Here is a 17,705-nt window from a genome sequence, read left to right as displayed (position 1 = left end):
ACCAAAGGAAACGTATGCACACTGCAAGCGCGCTCATGGCAAAGGTTTTGTCTGTGCGTGTGTCTTTTTAATGCATCGTTGCTACCAACACTGAAAGACCTTCATCATCCGATTCCTATTACAGCATCATTTTGGAAAAGTATTTACACATCTGCAGCCCTCTTCCCGCAGTCCCCTCCCCCTGCCATAAGGTGGAAAAAAGCAATCATTTGCTTGGGGCTCTCCCCTCGCGCCGCCTCCCCCCCCACTGCAAGCCATATAGCCTTAGGATGAACAGATGTCAGGAGAGGAGCAATGGCCAGCAGAGAGAGAGAAAAAAAATCCCCTGATGTTTTCTGATTGGTTCAAATCCCTGATAAACATGGGAGACCCAAGGTGGCGTGGCGTTCGTGCCCAGGAGCGCAGCTAAAACCGTTTCATCTGCCGGCGTTCTTGCCGACGCTGTTTCTTCTCGTTGGGCTCTTGATTGGCAGCTGGAGATTCTGCAGTGAGCCAAGGACCCAGGAGGTTAACCCAAAGGAGATAGAGTGCTCGCCCCGGAGCCTGGAAGAGGGAACAAAAACGGGGACCCTCTTCAAGGCAGGCCACGAGCGAAGTTGCACAGCTGAGAATTAGCAAAAAGCTGGCTGGGCTTTTTAATGGTTAAGGAACTGTACATCCCATTTATCTCTACGAATGATGGGCCTTTCTATCCCTACATTAAAAATCTCCTAGATTTTTAACAGTGGGAGAAGATGCTGTATCAAGTAGTACTGGCTAAAATTAAGTGCAAGTGCAAGTGCAGTTTGGGTGGCTTCCATCCAAACAGACTGATAGCTGTCAAGGTTTATTTATATCCTGCCTTTTATTATTTTTACAAGTAACCCAAGGAGGTGAATATATCCAACACAATTCCTCCACCTGTTTTCCCCACAGCAACAACCCTGTGAGGTGGCTTGGCCCAAAATCACCCAGTTGGGTTTCATGGCTAAGGCAGGACTTAGGGTCTTTTTAGCCTGGTATTTTAACCACTACACCAGGGGTCTTCAAACTCGGCCCTTTTATGACTCATGGACTTCAACTCTCAGAATTCCTCATCCAGGCACGCTGGCTGAGGAATTCTGGGAGTTGAAGTCCATGAGTCATAAAAGGGCCGAGTTTGAAGACCCCTGCACTAGACCAAACCGGCTCCCTGATAACAACTGGGAAGAATGTGCTGTGGACAAATAAGAAAAAGAAACTTACCAAGAGCCAGAAATACCACATGTAGAGGGAAAAACAACTGAGCACTTGGACAATGGCAGTAAGCAAAATCGTATCCTTCAGATGCCTGAGGGTAGAAAAAAAAAGCTGGTTTTTATTAGAGCAGAAGTATAAAGTCTCAGTGTCTTCGTTCGTTCACCAATGTCCCATCCGAGAAAGAAAAAAGACTGGCTTAAAAAAAAGTTACGGAGGATTAAAAATTTAAAGTGGGCCTGAACGGGATTGACCTGAGAAGAGGGGAGAAGCCCTCCAACTGTCTGGTCCAGATGCATAAGAGGCACGGCTTCAGGTTATGCTAAGAAATCATGGATTAGCTGCACAGTTCTGGATTATTGTGATCCGTTTGGGATTGTAACAATTGGGAGCAAAGAAGGCTGAACGAAGTCCTGGGACGAATGGCTCAAGGACCTGGGAACGATGAAGCTGGAGAAAATTACAGATAGTCCTCCATTTACAACCACTTGTTTGAAGTTACAAAAAAGAGAGTTAAAGCCCGTCCTCCAACTTAGGACCGCCGCAGCATCCTGACAGCTGCACCACTAAAATTCAGGCAGTTGGCAACCAGTATGTATCTACAACCGTTGCAATGTCCCAGGGACGGGAGATTGGCATTTGCAACTTCCCAGCCATCTTCCAAAATGGCTGGGGGTGGGGAAGCTGGATTTGCTCAACAACTGCAGCGATTTGCTTAACCACTACGACAAAAAGGACATAAAATCGGGCATGACTTATTTAGCAACGGAAATTAAGGTCGTAAATGAAGGACCATCTGTACCTGCAGTTGCACAGAAGGTGCCATAGATTTGTTATCTGCTTATTCTAGGACAGGGGTAGGCAACCCAAAACACTCAAAGAGCCACTTGGACCCGTTTCCCACCAAAAACAAAACACTGGGAGCCGCAAAACCCTTTTGATATCTAAAATGAAGATAACACTGCATATATCCTTTTTTACCTTTATTATAGGTGTGTGTATGTGTATGTGTGTGTGTGTGTGTGTGTGTGTATATATGTGTGTATATATATATATACACACACAGACACACACACACATATACACATTAAAAATAAAAGTAAAAATATGACTCTTGGGAATATCCATACTATTAAAACAATGATCACCAAGAGAATGCTTTAAGAGAATAAAATTACATACACACACAGGTAAAAAAAGGATATTTGCAGTGTTATCTTCATTTTAGATGTCAAAAGGGTCTCTCTCTGTGTGTGTCTCTCTCTCTCCCTCCCTATCTGCCCTTGGTCTGCCACTCCCCTTCCCCACTCTCTTTCTTTCTCTCTCTCTTTCCTCTCTCTCTCTCTCTCTCCCTCCCTCTCTCTTTCTCCCCTCCCCTCCTATCTGCTGCTCACCTGGCAAGCTTCAAGCTGTTGTCCCAACAACTCAGGGGTAGGCAACCTTGTCTCTTTTATGACTCATGAACTTCAACTCCCAGAATTCCTGAGTCAGCCTAACTGGGCTAGCTAGCTCTCTCCTGCCCTTCCTGCTTCCTTCAGAGACGCAGCAAAGGGAGGAGCTCCGCCCAGAAAGCTTTTCAGCTCCTCGGAGGACACTGTGAGTGCACTCTCTTGTACACATACACACACACACACACAACACACACACATCCAGACACACACACACACACACACAGAGAGAGAGAGAGAGAGAGAGAGAGAGAGAGAGAGAAGCAGGGAAGTGCAATTGCCTCTCTCTGTCTCTGTCTCTCTCTGCAAAGGCAGAGGAGGCTGGGAGCCACAGGGGAAGGCTCAAAGAGCCGCATGTGGCTCTGGAGCCGCAGGTTGCCGACCTGTGTTCTAGGAGGCAGGAGCAGACTTAGCAGGTAGAACATGTAGGGATGCTGATCACAACTGAACGTTGGAAGAAATGTTTAAGTGGTAGAAGATATTCAGCAATGGGAGATACTGCTTTAGGGTTAGAGTTTGCTGAACACCACTCTTTCTCATGCACTCATGAGGTTACCTAGAGTGGTAATGAAACATCTGCAAGAAAACAGCCAAGCTCAGTAAACACCAAGAACCCAATTGTTAATACGATTATCCTTCTGTTATCCATTTAATAATTTCCTATTTCTATAATGTTATTTACCATTCAATTAAAAAAAGGTTTGGGGGGGTCACACACAAGGAGATGCAAGTAGCCCGAGGACCAGTGTGTCCCTCCACTGGTTGAGGCTATGAAGGAAAACTACGTATGCGGTCAGGCAGCAGGACCTGCTCACCTGGACTTAGGTAGTGTAGACACTCACTCTGCCATTCCCTGCTCCATATTCAGATCAATTCCGCCATCAGCAAGGCTTCCGCCCTCTGCAAAAGTAGGCTTTGCCATTGACCTCATTGATTGGTAACTAGCCCCATAGACCATCAAGCTGAACACAAAGGCAACCTAAAAGAATGATATGAAAATTAGCCAGGAAAAACAGTAAAACCCTTCGGAGACACTCCTACTTTGGAGATACTATTTCAGTAAAGTCTGAAGTTTGAAAAGTGCACACAGATTTATATTTGGCAAATATAGGCAGGAACACATATTGTAGCTGGTGCCATCTTTTTAACCAGGATCGCTGGGCACAACTGGATGCAAACACTTCTGTTAAGGATTAAGACAGCTCTAATGGAAGAATGGTTTACTGGTGGTTACATGTGGAGCCTCCCAAGTTTACAAACATGTACAGAATGTCAGCTGTGTAGGATTAGTGGGACAGAGGGACGGCAGCTGAATATGAATCTCATTCTCCTAGCCAATATTTTAAACAGATCGATATAGACTTCTCTCTTTGCAGAAACAAAAAGAACACTTCGGAATCAACTTTCTTTTCTCCTCTCGGTGTGCAACACACATTAACAGCCCCTGACTCAAAAGAAATGACAGTCTGAATATATATAGAACTCACCCAAGTCCAAATGGTAGCTGTTATGTAGAAGATCCCAAGGTTGACAATTCCGTAAATGGCCTGAAACCACAAGGGATATCAAAATAAGAGAGAAAGAGGAACAGACACAGAGCTCTTTGTTTAAAGCAATTTCTCAAAGTAGGCAACTTTAAGATGGGTGGACTTCAATCTCCAAGGTCCCTTCCAACCCTGATGAAGTTCTATGTTCTAACTTCCAGCAATGCTGGCCCGGGAATTCTGGGAGCTGCTCCCCCATATCTTCCAGTTGACAAACACTGGTCTAAAAGTTTCATTCTAAATCTAAACATGCAAGTCACTCATTCAACCTTTAATTCCACTTTTTACCTTCAGAAATAGGGCCTTTACAGGCTGGGACTTGAACTGCTGCTGCCACCCACGGGGGGGGGGGGGGAAGCTACAGCTACAATTATTTTGTTGACTGCTTCACAATGCACAGCAGGCAGGAGAGCTTCCTCCTTCCATTATATACTCAAGATGGGCAGTATTTAATATTTATTTGCTACGTATATGTAAGGGGGTGGGTCTATAGCAGTGATGGCGAACCTTTTAGAGACTGAATGCCCAAACTGCAACCCAAAACCCATTTATGCATCGTCGAGTGCCGGGTGGGTGTGGCCCATTGGCTGGGTGTGGCTGCAGTAGTAATGGCAGACTGGGTGGGACTAATTCCAACTTTGCAAGATCTTTTTTTTCCCACGAGGTTGAAATTGACTGATTGAACCTTTTTTTTTTTTTTTGCACATGGTGGCAGAGGCCTAAAGCGAAAAGGTTTTATAATTTATAAAATTTATAATTTAAGTTTGTAAAACTTAAAAATTTTCAATAAAAAAAAACAACCCAGCTGAAGGTCTAGGACTGGGGCGACGGCGTTCGTGCCCACAAAGAGGGCTCTGAGTGCCGCCTCTGGCACCCGTGCCATAGGTTCGCCACCACTGGTCTATAGTATACATATGTTGTACATAGTATGTTTAGGTGTGTGCCACTTTGAGAGCGGGCAACTCAGTTTCATTTTTGATGTGGTGCCGTTGTGCCCACAGTAAAAAACAAAAAAGGCAATAAAGGTTATCTTATCTTCTTCCCCGATCAAAAATAGCCGGGCTGCCCTGGCTCGCCTCTTCCCAAACCCCGGAGACCCAGCGCCCCACACTCACGTTCGCCCCTAAGATGATCCGCAGGTAGAACCTGAGGGTATCCTTGTTTTCTTCAAATATCTGCTTTTTGCCTTTGGTTCCTACCTTTCCTTTCGGCTGCGGAGGGGGGGGGAAGGGAAGAAAAAAAAGGCAATTTTATTTTATTTATTTTTTTAAATCAGAGCTTGTCACGATCCTTCGATCTTTATTTAAAGATCGCCCGCTCGCCCCGGCTCGCTCCAGCCTCCCGATGCCCGACTCACCGCCATGGCGGCTCCCCGACCAGCCTACAGGGCACGCAGGCAAGTCCGACCAACTCAACCCAGCGGGACTTCCGGCGCGGGGCCATTTGCGTCACATCACAGCGCCGCCACGAAAACGCTCTTCTCCGGAAAGCCTACAGTTCCCGACAGGCACCGCGCCGTCGTCTTGGGGATCTCGGAACGCGGGGGAGGAGGAGGAGGAGGCGGGGCTGATGGGCGGGGCGTGGGCGTGGACGGCCGTTGGAGGCGGCGCCGCTTCTTTGTCCATCCGTGTCTTCCGCTTCTCGGCTGACCTCTAGCCGGGCTCCGGCCGGCGATGGAGACCTGGAGGCTGCCCGTCGAGGTAAGGGCGCCCGAAGGCGCGGATGCTGCTCAGTGGAATCCTGCCAGGTTTGCTGCGCGCTCAGCCCGCGTGCATGCATCCAGACGTGTCTGCAGACCCGTGTCAGGCGCTAGCTTTTTTTCGCTGTTGCTCCTGAAGTGTAACTCAGGGGTCCTCAAGCTTGGCCACTTTAAGACTCGTGGACTTCAACTCCCAGAATTCCTCAGCCAGCAAAGCTGGCTGAGGAATTCTGGGAGTTGAAGTCCACGAGTCTTAAAGTGACCAAGCTTGAGGACCCATGTCATAACTGTCTTCCTCCAGGTTAAGAGCACGTTCCCCTTTGATCTGAGCCACGTGCATCATTTGCAGCTGCCTACATTTTGCTCCGCTATAAGGGAAAACAACAGTAAAATTCGTAGGAGAGATTGCATGGTCTTCATCACCTGGTTTTTAAGAGGCTGAGCTATTGATATTCCCTTCAATTGTTGTTTAGTTTCTTTGATCGGAGTGAAGTTCTTCCCGTTGTTGTTATAGATATAGATGTTTACTGCGGGTGGTTCATTTATTCCGTTCTTGCACTGGAAATCCTTTTAAATGAAAGAATCGTCCTGTTTGTCAATGAAAATGGACTTATGTCATGTTTAAACCACAGGGCAATTGTCACATTCGACAAGGTTCCCGCTTTTTAGGAGTGGGTAATTGGATAACCCAAACCATAGATAGCATCAGGGTTGAGGAATGAGTCAAGATGGATAACCACATTAATGAAAAAACAGTTTTCTATCATGGGGCCAGATTCCTCGGATAGATACACAACTGTTGAAATTGGAATGCTGAAGTGGGTAATAAAATCCTATTTGGAAGGCATGGAAATAATACATTGAATTAGTCCATTGAAAACTGTCTGATGTTGCTGTAGGAGTGTGAAAAATCGTCATTTACCATAGCCAGGTTTGGCCACAGCCTCCTCATGTAACTGAAAATGCTTTAAAAAAAGGACACTGACTCCAGACATTTCCTGAAGTGTTTTGTAGAACAACTCCCCTTGAAATGTTTAATAAACAAGTCATTGCATGTACTTAAAAAAAAAAAAAACACCTCTTTTCATTTTCCATTTGAGACAACTTGTTGCCTTTTGAGCACAATTGCTTTTTAAAATGTGTCCCTTTTTATTTTAAAACCAACACAGCTAGGATAAAAGCCGCTCCTTGAAACAGTGGCTTCGCAAAATGATTTTATAGAATCCTTACAAAACACTGTTAAAAGTTATTTTTTAATGATTTCTTTGTTCAAAGCTTCAGTGTTGATTGCTTCATAAACCATTCATTTAGTTGTTTCTATAATTAATAATATTAACAAACTTCTGAATGGTTTTACAGCATGGTGCTAAAATAAACCAGATATTGTCTGATTTGGGCATTGCCTGTTGCATGAGCCCAACGATGGTAGCTTGTAAACTGTAGCTTACGGCTTGATTTTGATTATTTGTCAAAATACTTTTTGGTCTTGATAGGTGACATCTTATCTGGATTGGGATACTTTATGGTAAACTCCAAAAGTGGGCACACCATAAAAACCCATCAGCCTCAACCCAGAATTTTTTTCTCCAACCCAGATAGAACAAGCAAGTACTATAACTAAATGGTTTTCTTTATAGATAGAGGTTGCTGTTCTCAGAAGACTTCTCTGTACACACAATAGTTTGCTATTGTGTAGAGCCAATTAGAGTGAATCATTTACTGTTTTATAGCTTTATCGCATCTGGCTCTTCATAAAGGTCAGCAGCCTCCGGCATATTATTAGCAAATTAAACCGAAAAAGTGGATAATAAGATTTGTAGAAGACTTCCTTCTTCTAAGCCATGTGGTTTCACATTATATGAATATCTGAAATTAACTTCAGTTTTGCTATATTAAGAAAAAGCAGAAGAGAATCAGATATTTCCTTTTTCAGCAATAAACATACTGCAGAGACAGTCAAAATGTGATTGCCTGGCTGAGGAATTCTGGAAGTTGAAGTCCACAAGTCATAAAAGGGCCACGTTTGAAGACCCCTGATTCTAGATAGTCAAAACATGACTCAATGGGACACTCAATTCTTCATTATTGCAAGTTGAGAATCTAGACACTTGCTCTAGTAGTTCATAGAATCACAAGGCTGGAATTAAGCTTGAAAGTTTTCTAATCTAGTTCAACCTCCCACCCAAAGCAGGAGTCCGTATACCATCCCAAACAAATGGTTGTCCAGTTTATTTTTGAAATCTTCCAGCTATGGAGCACACACAGTTCCAGGAGGCAAGCTCTTCCACTGATTAATTGCTCCCAGGAAATTCTTCCTGATTTCCAGGTAGGATTTCACTCTGATTAGCTTCCACCTGTTTGCATCTTGCCCTGCACTCAGGTGCTCCGCAGAATACGTTGACCTCCTCTTCCGTGGGACGGACTTTCAAGTATTTTACTGTATCCAAATGCCAGTACTTGTGATTGTCATCCAGACTCGCAAGATCATGACACGAGGAAGCCTTATGCTTTACCAGTCCTTACTCCGTTAATTACGTTCTCTCGTCTCCACACAGATCGCCTTATGGAGCGTAACAAGCATCTCAACACGAGGGCAAGAAGTTTTAGATGACATTTTCATCTGATAAATTGATTCTCTTCCCAAGGTGAACAGCTAAGTTGGCCTCTGCTTTCTCATTTGTAGGTCATCACTTACATCTTGAACTTTCTACCTATCTCTGACAGAAAAGAGGCGTCTTTGGTTAGCCGGGCCTGGTATTTTGCCGCCCAAGACTCTCTGCGACAGGTAAAACCTTTGTGGGCTTAAACAAGCTTGCCTATACTTTCTGTTCCTTCAGAAGGCAATCCCCTCTTGGAAAATCTCCCTTTTTTTAAAAAAGATTGGGCAATTTTTACTGATTTGGGAGCAACATCTCAGCCTCCCAATTTGCCAGGGACAATGTGTTAATATGATATGTTACTGTGGGGAAGATTGGCTCATTTTCGGTTAAAGATGGAAATAAAACTGTTTCACTTCTCAGATCTCCTTTTCAAATTCCCATCTTTAAAAGGAGGGGATCCAAAAATCGTCCCTCTTCTTCTATAATCTAAAACCAAATAGATGTTGGAAACGAATTGGGATAGTGTCTCTCAACCTTGTCCACTGTAAGATGGGTGGACTTCAACTCCCAGAATTCCCCAGCCAGCAATGGGGAATTGCTGGCTGGGGGATTCTGGGAATTGAAGTCCACACATCTTAAAGTGGACAAGGTTGAGAAACACTGAATTAGGAAGTGCAGTGTATCAAATTGGTCTCTTTGCAAATACAGGCATCCTTGACTTAGCAATCTCATTCAGGACTGCAATTTCCATTGTAAGTTGCGGCAGTCGTAAAAGGAGGCAGTCGTAAAAGGAGTCATCACATGAGCAGACTTGTTTTTACAGCCATTTTTATCACGGTTATTATGTAAACCCCCATATATGTTAAACAAACCTCACACTCATTAAATGAATCATGTGGTTGTTAGTGTAGAATCCGGCTTCCCCAACTGACTGGAAGCCAACCAGGCAGGCCGCAAGTTGTGATCCCGTTACCGCAAGATACGGCCACCATTGGAAATGTGAGCTGCTTGCCAAGCGCCTGATCACGTGACCGTTAGGGGGGGGTGGCGCAACAGCTGTAACTTCCAGGATGGGTTGTAAGGTCACTTTTTCCCAGGCCGTCACAACTTGGAACCTGTCATTAAATGAACGCTCGTAATTCGAGGACTGCTTGTACGTCCTCGTGATGGAGCCCGTCTTGCTTCAATTCTAGGAAAATGTCCTCTACAACATCCCAGCTACTTCTGCTTCACTCAGTACCATCCGGGCCTTGGCCCAAAGGCACGTATGCAACATCAGGATGGCCAACCTGGACAGCTCTACCACTTCCCGGGATGTCATCAAATACGTTGCCAACTACCTGGGCCCCCATCTGCGCAGTCTGTGCCTGAACGGGAGCTGCCTGACCGAAGCCAGCTTTGAGGAGCTCCTTCTGGCTTGCCCCAGCCTCGTGGCCCTGGACCTGAGCAGCTGCAACAGCATCTTCATGCCCGGCACCCTGCTCTCCAAAAAAGAGACTTTATTGCAAGCTCAAGATGCGCTAGTCAATTTGCGGGAGCTGAATTTGTCCAGCGTCAGGTACTTGTCCGATCTCACTTTCAACCGCCTGACCAGCTGTTGCCCACAGCTGGCCAAGCTGGTCCTGGCCCGCTGCCACCTGACCTTTGAGTTTGACAGCTACAGTGACTCCCACGACTACAACTCCTCAGCCCTGCTCTCTTTCCGCAACCTCCTGCAGTTCCTCAGCTGGCGAGCCGCTCGCATAAAGTCTCTGGATTTGAGCGGCACCAATATTAACAGCCAGGCGATGAGGACCTTGGTCCAAGTGGAGGACCTCCAGATGCAGGAATTGGTCTTGCAGTTTTGCCGGGATCTGACCAACGAGGCGGTCAGCATCCTGTGTCAGCACCAGCCTCAGCTGACCACGCTGGACCTGAGAGGCTGCTCTGAGCTTTCGGACCGGGCTGGCCTGGCCATCAGTTCCCGGCTTCTATCTCTTCGTTGCCTGCATCTCGGGAAGCTCCCGCGAATGACCGATGCCGGCTTCCAGGGAATGTCACACCTGAAGCATCTCCAGAGCTTGGACGTGTCTGAATGCAGTCTGGTGAGCTGCAGTGAGCTGGTGAAAGCTTTTGGCACTAGCGCAAGACCTCCCGAGCTAAAATCCTTGAATGTTGCCTTTTGTTCATTATTAAGGGTAAGTTCTGCGATGGTTTTTTAAAACTGATTTCTTTTAGACCAGCAGTACCATTCAACAACGGGTTCACAGGCCGTGCGACGGCATAATGAGTTGGTTTGGGCTTAGCTTAATACAATGTCAAGCTGTGTTCACTAAACGATGGTTAAATTCCTTGGCTTAATGCAATCCAGGGCCATCATTGTGCCCTAAATTTCAATCCTAAGTCATGACAGGCGTAAAGCCGGTCCTCACAGTGTGCACGATTTTATGGCCGTTTTTGTGGCAGTCATCAAGGGAACATGGGGTCACATTAAGCAGATCATCTTCGGTGGGGTGTATCTTGCTGAAAACTGGAAGTAGACACTAGTTTCTGAAGGGGAGGGGGAAAGACGTAAATTGAGGCCCTGTGACCATGGGGAGCTGCAAATAGCCATAAATGTAGGCCAGATCCCGAGTGCCCGAAATGTGGTTACTAACTGCAGGGTGAATGTGGAGAGATGCAGAGCCCGGCCCATCATCATCATCATCTTCTTCTTCTTCTTCTTCTTCTTCTTCTTCTTCTTCTTCTTCTTCTTCTTCTTCTTCTTCTTCTTCTTCTTCTTCTTCTTCTTCTTCTTCTTCTTCTTCTTCTTCTTCTTCTTCCTCTTCTTCCTTCTTCCTTCTTCTTCTTCTTCTTTTCTTCTTCTTTTCTTCTTCTTCTTCTTCCTCCTCCTCCTCCTCCTCCTCCTTCTTCTTCTTCTTCTTCCTCCTCTTCCTCTTCCTCTTCCTCTTCTTCTGCAGGATAGCACAGTGCTGTCTCTGGCTGGAGCTCTAAGCAAGAGCCTTCGGGTTCTGGATCTGTCGTCTTGCGTGTCGCTTTCTAACCGAAGCGTCCAAGCCATCGCTTCCAGTCTTTTACTCTTGACTGTCCTCCGCTTGGCCTGGTGTAAGGAACTGACCGACTGGGGTTTGCTGGGGATCGGGGAGCCCAGAGAGGAACGTGAACGCGCCAAAGAGGTGAGAGAACAGCAGTCATAGAAGCACACAATCATAGAGGCATAAGGCTGGAAGGGACCTTGGAGGACTTTTAGTCCAACCCCCTACCCAAGGCAGGAGACCTTATATCATCCCAGACAGATAGATATCCAGTCTCTTCAACACCTCCAGTAATGGAGCTCCCACAGCTTCTGGAGGCACGCTGATCCATTGATTAATTCTTCTCATTGTCACATCATAAACACACTTTTTTTTTTTCTAATGGCCGAGCTTATTTTTGGGTGGTGAACACTTGTTCTGGTAGCACAAGCCTCCAAAATGTTTACAAAACCTGAAGAAAACAGCTGGCCTCCACGGTGACAGTGGGAAAGTCACCATGTGAGGAGAGGTTGAAATAGCCATGGGAGGGGCCTGCAAGCCACCAATTCCCTTTTGGTATTTTGGAGGCCTAGCATCAGTGCTCCCATATCATGCTCCGTTATGGTCCTTTCCTGGATGTCTGCCAGCTCCGTGGACTTTCACTCCCCCACCCAACAGGGCCGTTAGGGCACACCTGAGGGGTGTCTGCCTCGCTTTCTAAGCAACCTCAGAAAGGTTTTGTCTGCTTTTACCCATCCTTCCAACTTGCTTTGACAGAAAGATGCTGGCCCAAAGTTCAGCAGGAACTTTGGCAATATGGGGTTTTTCCTGCCCCCTCCCCAGGATCTGGAGCAGGATAAGATGATGGTCATTAACCTCCACCAACAGAAGGCCCAAGAGCAGCGCCAAACCTCTTTGAACGCCTTGACCCGTCTGCAGGAGCTGGACCTGACGGCCTGTGGGAAGCTGACGGACATGAGCATAACCAAGGTACAGGGCGTCCTGGGGTGGGGAAAGCAGATAATGGGACTAATTGCTTTGCTAAATGGACCAGCAGAAGCGATCTTCTCCCTGGCCAATGTTCCTATGAAGAGAAGTTGCATTCTCCAGTTTGGGGCAGCCCAAACACCGTTGGAGGAACATCCTAAAATGACCTCCTATGAAGTAGAATTATTGGTCCATCTAGCTGTGCAAATCTTCTATTTTCCTTCATTCCATGTAAAGCCTCAAAGAACTCCAGGCTTGAAAGCAGCACATAGGTTACACATATCCCTGCTGTAAACTAAATAATGTCGATTTTCTTCAGCTGGCCAGGGATTGTAACATTCTCCACAGAAAGGAAGCATTCTGGCACCGAGATGGATGCAAAGCCTACTCAGTTAAACATTTCCAAAGAAGCAGGGCTGGCTGGGGAATTCTGGGAGTTGGAAGTCCACTCAAAGCTGCCAAGGTTAAGAAACGTTGCTCTAGCACAGAGGTGTCAAACTTGCAACGTCATATGACGTGTCGTGACGTATCTTGACTTTTTTTCCATTGCCGGCAATGGGGTGGGCGCGGTTTCGCCATGACGTATCCGGCCCGCGGACCGGCAGTTTGACACCCCTGCTCTAGCAGGTCGTGGTGACAACTCACACCCAATATCGTTCCTCATTGTAAGCTTGGGGTGCTTTTTTCTATCAGCCTGATTTACACCTTGTACCTCATGCGGGATTTGGCCCTGCCCTTCCTTTCCAGGTCATTAGCTTCCCAGATCTTCGCTACCTCTCCCTCAGCCTCGTGCCCAACATCACCGACACTAGCCTCCTCGCTATTGCGCGCAACTGCCGGAGCTTGGAGCACCTTTCGCTGAGCCATTGCACAAACCTGACGGATAGAGGCTTTGCCGAGGCAGCTGGTTCCTTGTGCAGGTTGCAGCATCTCATTCTTTCTGGCTGCAACCAGCTGACGCCCAGGTAAGTGAGCGTAGTTTGCAAGGGGGTGGGTCACCTGAATGCCTTGGGGCATCGCCTGTGGCCTAAAGGATCCTCAGTTGACCTTGGAAAATTCTTTAGAGCAGGGGTCTTCCAACTTGGCCCTTTTAGGACTTGTGGACTTCAACTCCCATTTCTCAGCCTGGCTGAGGAATTTTGGGAGTTGAAGTCCACAAGTCATAAAAGGGCCAAGTTGGAAGACCCCTGATCTAGATAGTCAAAATGTGATAAGCCAGGACTACTGTATTGGGACACTCAATTCTTCATTATTGCAATGAGGAATTCAGGGAGTTGAAGTCCACAAGTCATAAAAGGGCCAAGTTTGAAGACCGCTGCCTTAGAAGCTCTTCCCATGCAAAGGGCCCTGTCCATTTTATAGCATTGCTCCAGCTACTACTAGTCCCAGGTCCCTCTCCCTAACCATGAGCACCAGAAGATTGCCCACACCCTTCCCGTAAAGGAGACGGGGGTGGCAAGGTTACTGCAGAGTTTTCCTTGAGGAGGTGGGTGGGCCAAAGAGACCAACAGCAACTGGAATATATCCCTTTCTAGGACCCTGAAGTCCGTTGGCCAGGAGTGCCAGCTGCTGAAGTCCTTAGATGTCTCCATGTGCAGCAAGATCAGCATGTCCGACGTTGAACACTTCCAGTCGCAGCTACCCCCTCAAAGCCAGACGAGCATCCAGTCACGGTTTGTGGGTGGAGCAGATCTTTCTATCACCCTTTGAGGAACCCTTGTGGGCGCTTGTGAGCCCAGACTCCTTGATTAACTTTTCTCCATCCCAGTGGGAAGGCAGGAAGTCCTCTTGTGACATCCTTGATGGCCTCATGCCCACAGGGTAAAATGAATTGCACTCTAGCGGCCGCATAAGCCCCATCAAGGAAGCAACTTATCTTCCATGATAGTGGGGACAGGTCCCAAGACTACCTTCCAGAAGTTACTGAGCGAGACCAGCAATTTCGGTATTTTACAAGCAGAATGGATGATATTTATTTGCTCCAGGAGTTTGGACCCAGGTTTAAGTCCCAGCAGTGCTGGGAGCGGTATCCCAACAAGACGGCAGGATAAATCTTGTTATTCACACCAGTTTCAACATAGCCAGGCACGAGCACTTTTTTTGTCCTCTCTAAAGGCTGTGAATGCCTTCTAGGTGACTATATTCTTAGTTGCCAATCCTTAAAAGTCCCTTTGTCCATTTTAAACAAAACCTGCATTTGCTTCTGCTTTCAAAGTCTGCCCTCCTCACCGATACCAAGCATCCTTGGACTGTTTGGACACACAGCGAGATGTCCTGGTGGCTGCTTCTTGCAAACAGGGTGAAAAAGCAACTTTTCCAATAGCATCCGTCTCTTCTTTCTAAGCCTGTGACTCAGTTTGTGTACCCAGGGAGGGGAGGGTGTCAGACCTAAAACAGGGGCACAAATAAAAGACTGCCATCTTATCCATGCTTTAGAGTTTGGGGCAAAGGACAAAGCAAGCGATGAAACACAACTCTCTCATCTTGGCTAAGAGTTACCTGTTTGATTTCACTTCTCACAAACCCCTTCAAGTAATAAATCCAAAATAGCCGAGGTCTGCCAGATGCCCGTTTCCACAAAATAGCATTGGGAGCCATGTTCTCCAAAATTTGTCAAGTCGTGCCCAAAATTTAGTTTTGCACACGTCAACAGTTAAAAAAAAAAAAAAAAGTCCTACCAGTTAACTGTCCACAAAAATAAGGTGAATGTGAAAAAGGGTCCCCTGCGTATCTGCTGGAGTTTTATGACATCGTTTTACTATTACAACTTGAAAAGCCTTTTTGTTTTCATGGTCCCAAAGGTGCTTTTTTTCAATAGGCAGCTGGTCTGTCTTGTTTTTCTTTGAAGATGTTTTGCTTCTCACCCAAAAAGCTTCTTTTCAGTGAACAGTTGGGGAAGATGCGTGGACTTGATTCTGCATGGATCAAACAGTCCTGAATTAGGTGCTCTGCTTAGCAAACAGCTCTTTGTGGGAGCCATTGCTATTCCACTGACTCCAGTAAATACATTTCAGGGTTTTGATCCGTAAGATAAATCTACTCAAACTTGAGATGACAAATTAGAGCTTGACGCACCCCATATGATGCCCACAGAGGCATACCTTTCTTCTTCAATCTCCCCACGGTGATCTAGTGGAAGAGGCCAGTGTTGATCAGAGAATCATCTCTGGATTTCAGCCATTTTGGTCTTGGTCCCTGCAAGGCTGGTGTTATTGACTGATTGACTGATTAAATTTATTTGATGCCCATCTTGCTGCAGGCAACGTATTGACTCCCGATAAAGGTAATTTCCCAATCTCCAGTTGTTTCACAAGCAATAACCCTTCGCAGAAGGCCCATCTTAGACTAAATCATATTCCCAAAGCATCTGTCCCTGCAGCATAAGAGGTTACCACTCAATCTTTTCATTTTCTAAAGGGGGGGAATGTCAAACTTCTCACTGGGTTTTGACTCCACCTATACATTTTAAAGGCATTTGGTTTCTGTGCCCTGCACAGGGATCCCAGCTACATGCCATCAAAACAAGCAAGCAAACAAAAAAAGTCGTAAAAGTAGTTCTTCCTCTTTTCTTTTTAATGATTAATGGCTTCTATGCCCAAGGTAGTACCACAGTGAATTTGTTACAGTAGAATCATCTGAGCAGGAAGGAAATTGGGGAATGCTCAGGAATCCCTTTTCAGCATTTTTCAAGTAGCCCTCGACTTACAACAGCTTACTGACTGTTTTGAAGTTACAACGGCACTGGACAAAGCGACTTATGACCATTTTTCACACCACGACTATTGCAGCATCTCCAGGGTCACGTGATCAAAATTCAGATGCTTGGCCATTGTTTCCTCTTTATGACGGTGGCAGTGTGTGCTGGAGTCGCGTGATCCCGTTCTGCAACTCTCTTGACCGGCAAAGTTAATGGGGAAAGTCAGATTCGTTTAATAACTGTGTTACTAACTTAGCAACTGCTAAGATCCACGTCAGAACGGTGACAAGAAGTGGGGCAAAATTCACTCAACAAATGTTTCCCTTAGCAACAGAAATTTTGGGGCTCAATTGTGCTTGTAAGTCGAGGACTCCCTGTATTGAAGCAGACAAGGTTTGTTCTTAACCTGTGAAGAGTTTTCGCGGCACAAGACTAAATCATACGCAAAGAGTTGGAAGGGACAAAAAAAAAAACCCACAAAAATTTCTGATCCAGTGCAATCAACTCCACATCTGTTGTGGGGCGAGGAAAAAAAAAATCTCTTGTGACACAGACACCGAATGTACATACAGTGGGTAAAGAACAGCCAAATTTTCTTTCAAAATAGCTGAGAGAGACAAGAGACCAAGAACAACCAAAAGAAGTCTGTCCCCCAGTCGCAATCCCGCCATTTACAGAGTGAGGCCGAAGTGCCTTTTGTCCGTGGTCAGTTAAAGGGGTCAAGCTCCGATCCATGGTACATCAACAAAATCTTAGGTTCAAGCTGAGCCTCGTAGACTGTCTTGTTCAGAGGTGGGCAACTTTGCGATCTGTGGACTTTACGAGCTGGCCCAGGAATTCTGGGAGCTGAAGTCCACCGGTCATAAAGTTGCATAGTTGCCCACCCCTGGTCTGGTTTAATCCCTGGTGTGATGCAACGCAACTTCTGGTCCCCCACTCTTCCCTTTTAAGATACCAAAGAGGTTGTCTACCTAGCTTAGGCACACACTACAAGGTGGCAAGCGGTAAAAGCATTTTTTAAAAAAGGCATGTTTCATGGCCTATCCAGAATCCAACTATTGTTGGGGCAGAATCGAGACTATTGTTCAAAAGCAACAGGACAGACCGTTAAGTACCATGGAATATACTGTACCCTAAAAGAAAGTTCTTGAAAGAGAGATTGTCAGAAATCTTCCCCCCCCCTCCCCCCATACCGGAAATTGTACTTGCAAACTATCACAAGTTTTTTTTTTAAAAAAATGCATCCCTTAAAGCTAATGGTGCTCCTGGTTTGAACAGAACATCGCCTTCTGCTTGGGAAGACAGGAGCCATTGACTGCCTTGCCTCCCATTCTTAGACAGCAAGAGGGGGCAAATTGTAAAGTGCAAAACGTAACCCAAGGCAGAGCGAGCATTTGACAGCATTGAAACTACACAAGCTTAGGAGAGGGTGGAGGCCAATTGCCTGACAGAGGACACCAGTTCTTCATAAGGAAAGCAGAAGAAGACCTCAACCATCCCTCCACTCCGTACCCCCAATTCC

The 17,705-nt window shown here is 46.2% G+C and overlaps 2 protein-coding genes across 5 annotated transcripts; one reads left to right on the top strand and one right to left on the bottom strand.

Moving 5' to 3' along the window:
* Positions 1-17: 17 nt before the first annotated feature.
* TMEM208 (transmembrane protein 208) lies at positions 18-5,691 on the bottom strand. Its single transcript, XM_039327617.1, has 6 exons — positions 5,565-5,691; positions 5,323-5,418; positions 4,151-4,210; positions 3,506-3,642; positions 1,225-1,309; positions 18-543 (listed from the first exon to the last, which is right to left on the bottom strand). Exons 1-6 carry the CDS (start codon positions 5,568-5,570, stop codon positions 406-408), a joined length of 522 nt encoding a protein of 173 aa, XP_039183551.1. The 5' UTR covers positions 5,571-5,691; the 3' UTR covers positions 18-405.
* Positions 5,692-5,766: 75 nt separating this feature from the next.
* Positions 5,767-16,782, top strand: LRRC29 (leucine rich repeat containing 29). 4 transcript variants are annotated; one of them, XM_039327609.1, is made up of 7 exons: positions 5,767-5,907; positions 8,590-8,691; positions 9,700-10,683; positions 11,446-11,661; positions 12,343-12,489; positions 13,234-13,451; positions 14,022-16,782. In XM_039327609.1, exons 1-7 carry the CDS (start codon positions 5,881-5,883, stop codon positions 14,194-14,196), a joined length of 1,869 nt encoding a protein of 622 aa, XP_039183543.1. In that variant the 5' UTR covers positions 5,767-5,880; the 3' UTR covers positions 14,197-16,782. The 4 variants fall into 4 exon arrangements, with proteins under 4 accessions (XP_039183543.1, XP_039183541.1, XP_039183544.1 ...); XM_039327607.1 differs by having other exon boundaries at positions 12,277-12,489; XM_039327610.1 differs by having other exon boundaries at positions 5,843-5,907; positions 8,631-8,691; positions 12,277-12,489.
* Positions 16,783-17,705: the final 923 nt, after the last annotated feature.

The sequence above is a fragment of the Crotalus tigris genome, unplaced genomic scaffold (assembly GCF_016545835.1).
Source record: "Crotalus tigris isolate CLP2741 ecotype Arizona unplaced genomic scaffold, ASM1654583v1 scf7180000024362.2655971311:6658466, whole genome shotgun sequence".
NCBI classification, from domain to species: domain Eukaryota; kingdom Metazoa; phylum Chordata; class Lepidosauria; order Squamata; family Viperidae; genus Crotalus; species Crotalus tigris.
This window is presented reverse-complemented; position numbering and strand designations above follow the sequence as displayed.

Excerpts from the sequence above, each read along its gene's own strand:
- LRRC29 (XM_039327607.1), top strand. The coding sequence starts at position 5,881 with ATGGAGACCTGGAGGCTGCCCGTCGAG. Across the intron at positions 10,684-11,445 it reads CCTTTTGTTCATTATTAAGG|GATAGCACAGTGCTGTCTCT; the intron begins GTAAGTTCTGCG and ends CTTCTTCTGCAG. Across the intron at positions 12,490-13,233 it reads CGGACATGAGCATAACCAAG|GTCATTAGCTTCCCAGATCT; the intron begins GTACAGGGCGTC and ends CTTCCTTTCCAG.
- TMEM208 (XM_039327617.1), bottom strand. Across the intron at positions 3,643-4,150 it reads CAGCTACCATTTGGACTTGG|GTTGCCTTTGTGTTCAGCTT; the intron begins GTGAGTTCTATA and ends TCATTCTTTTAG. Across the intron at positions 544-1,224 it reads TGTGGTATTTCTGGCTCTTG|GCTCCGGGGCGAGCACTCTA; the intron begins GTAAGTTTCTTT and ends TCCCTCTTCCAG.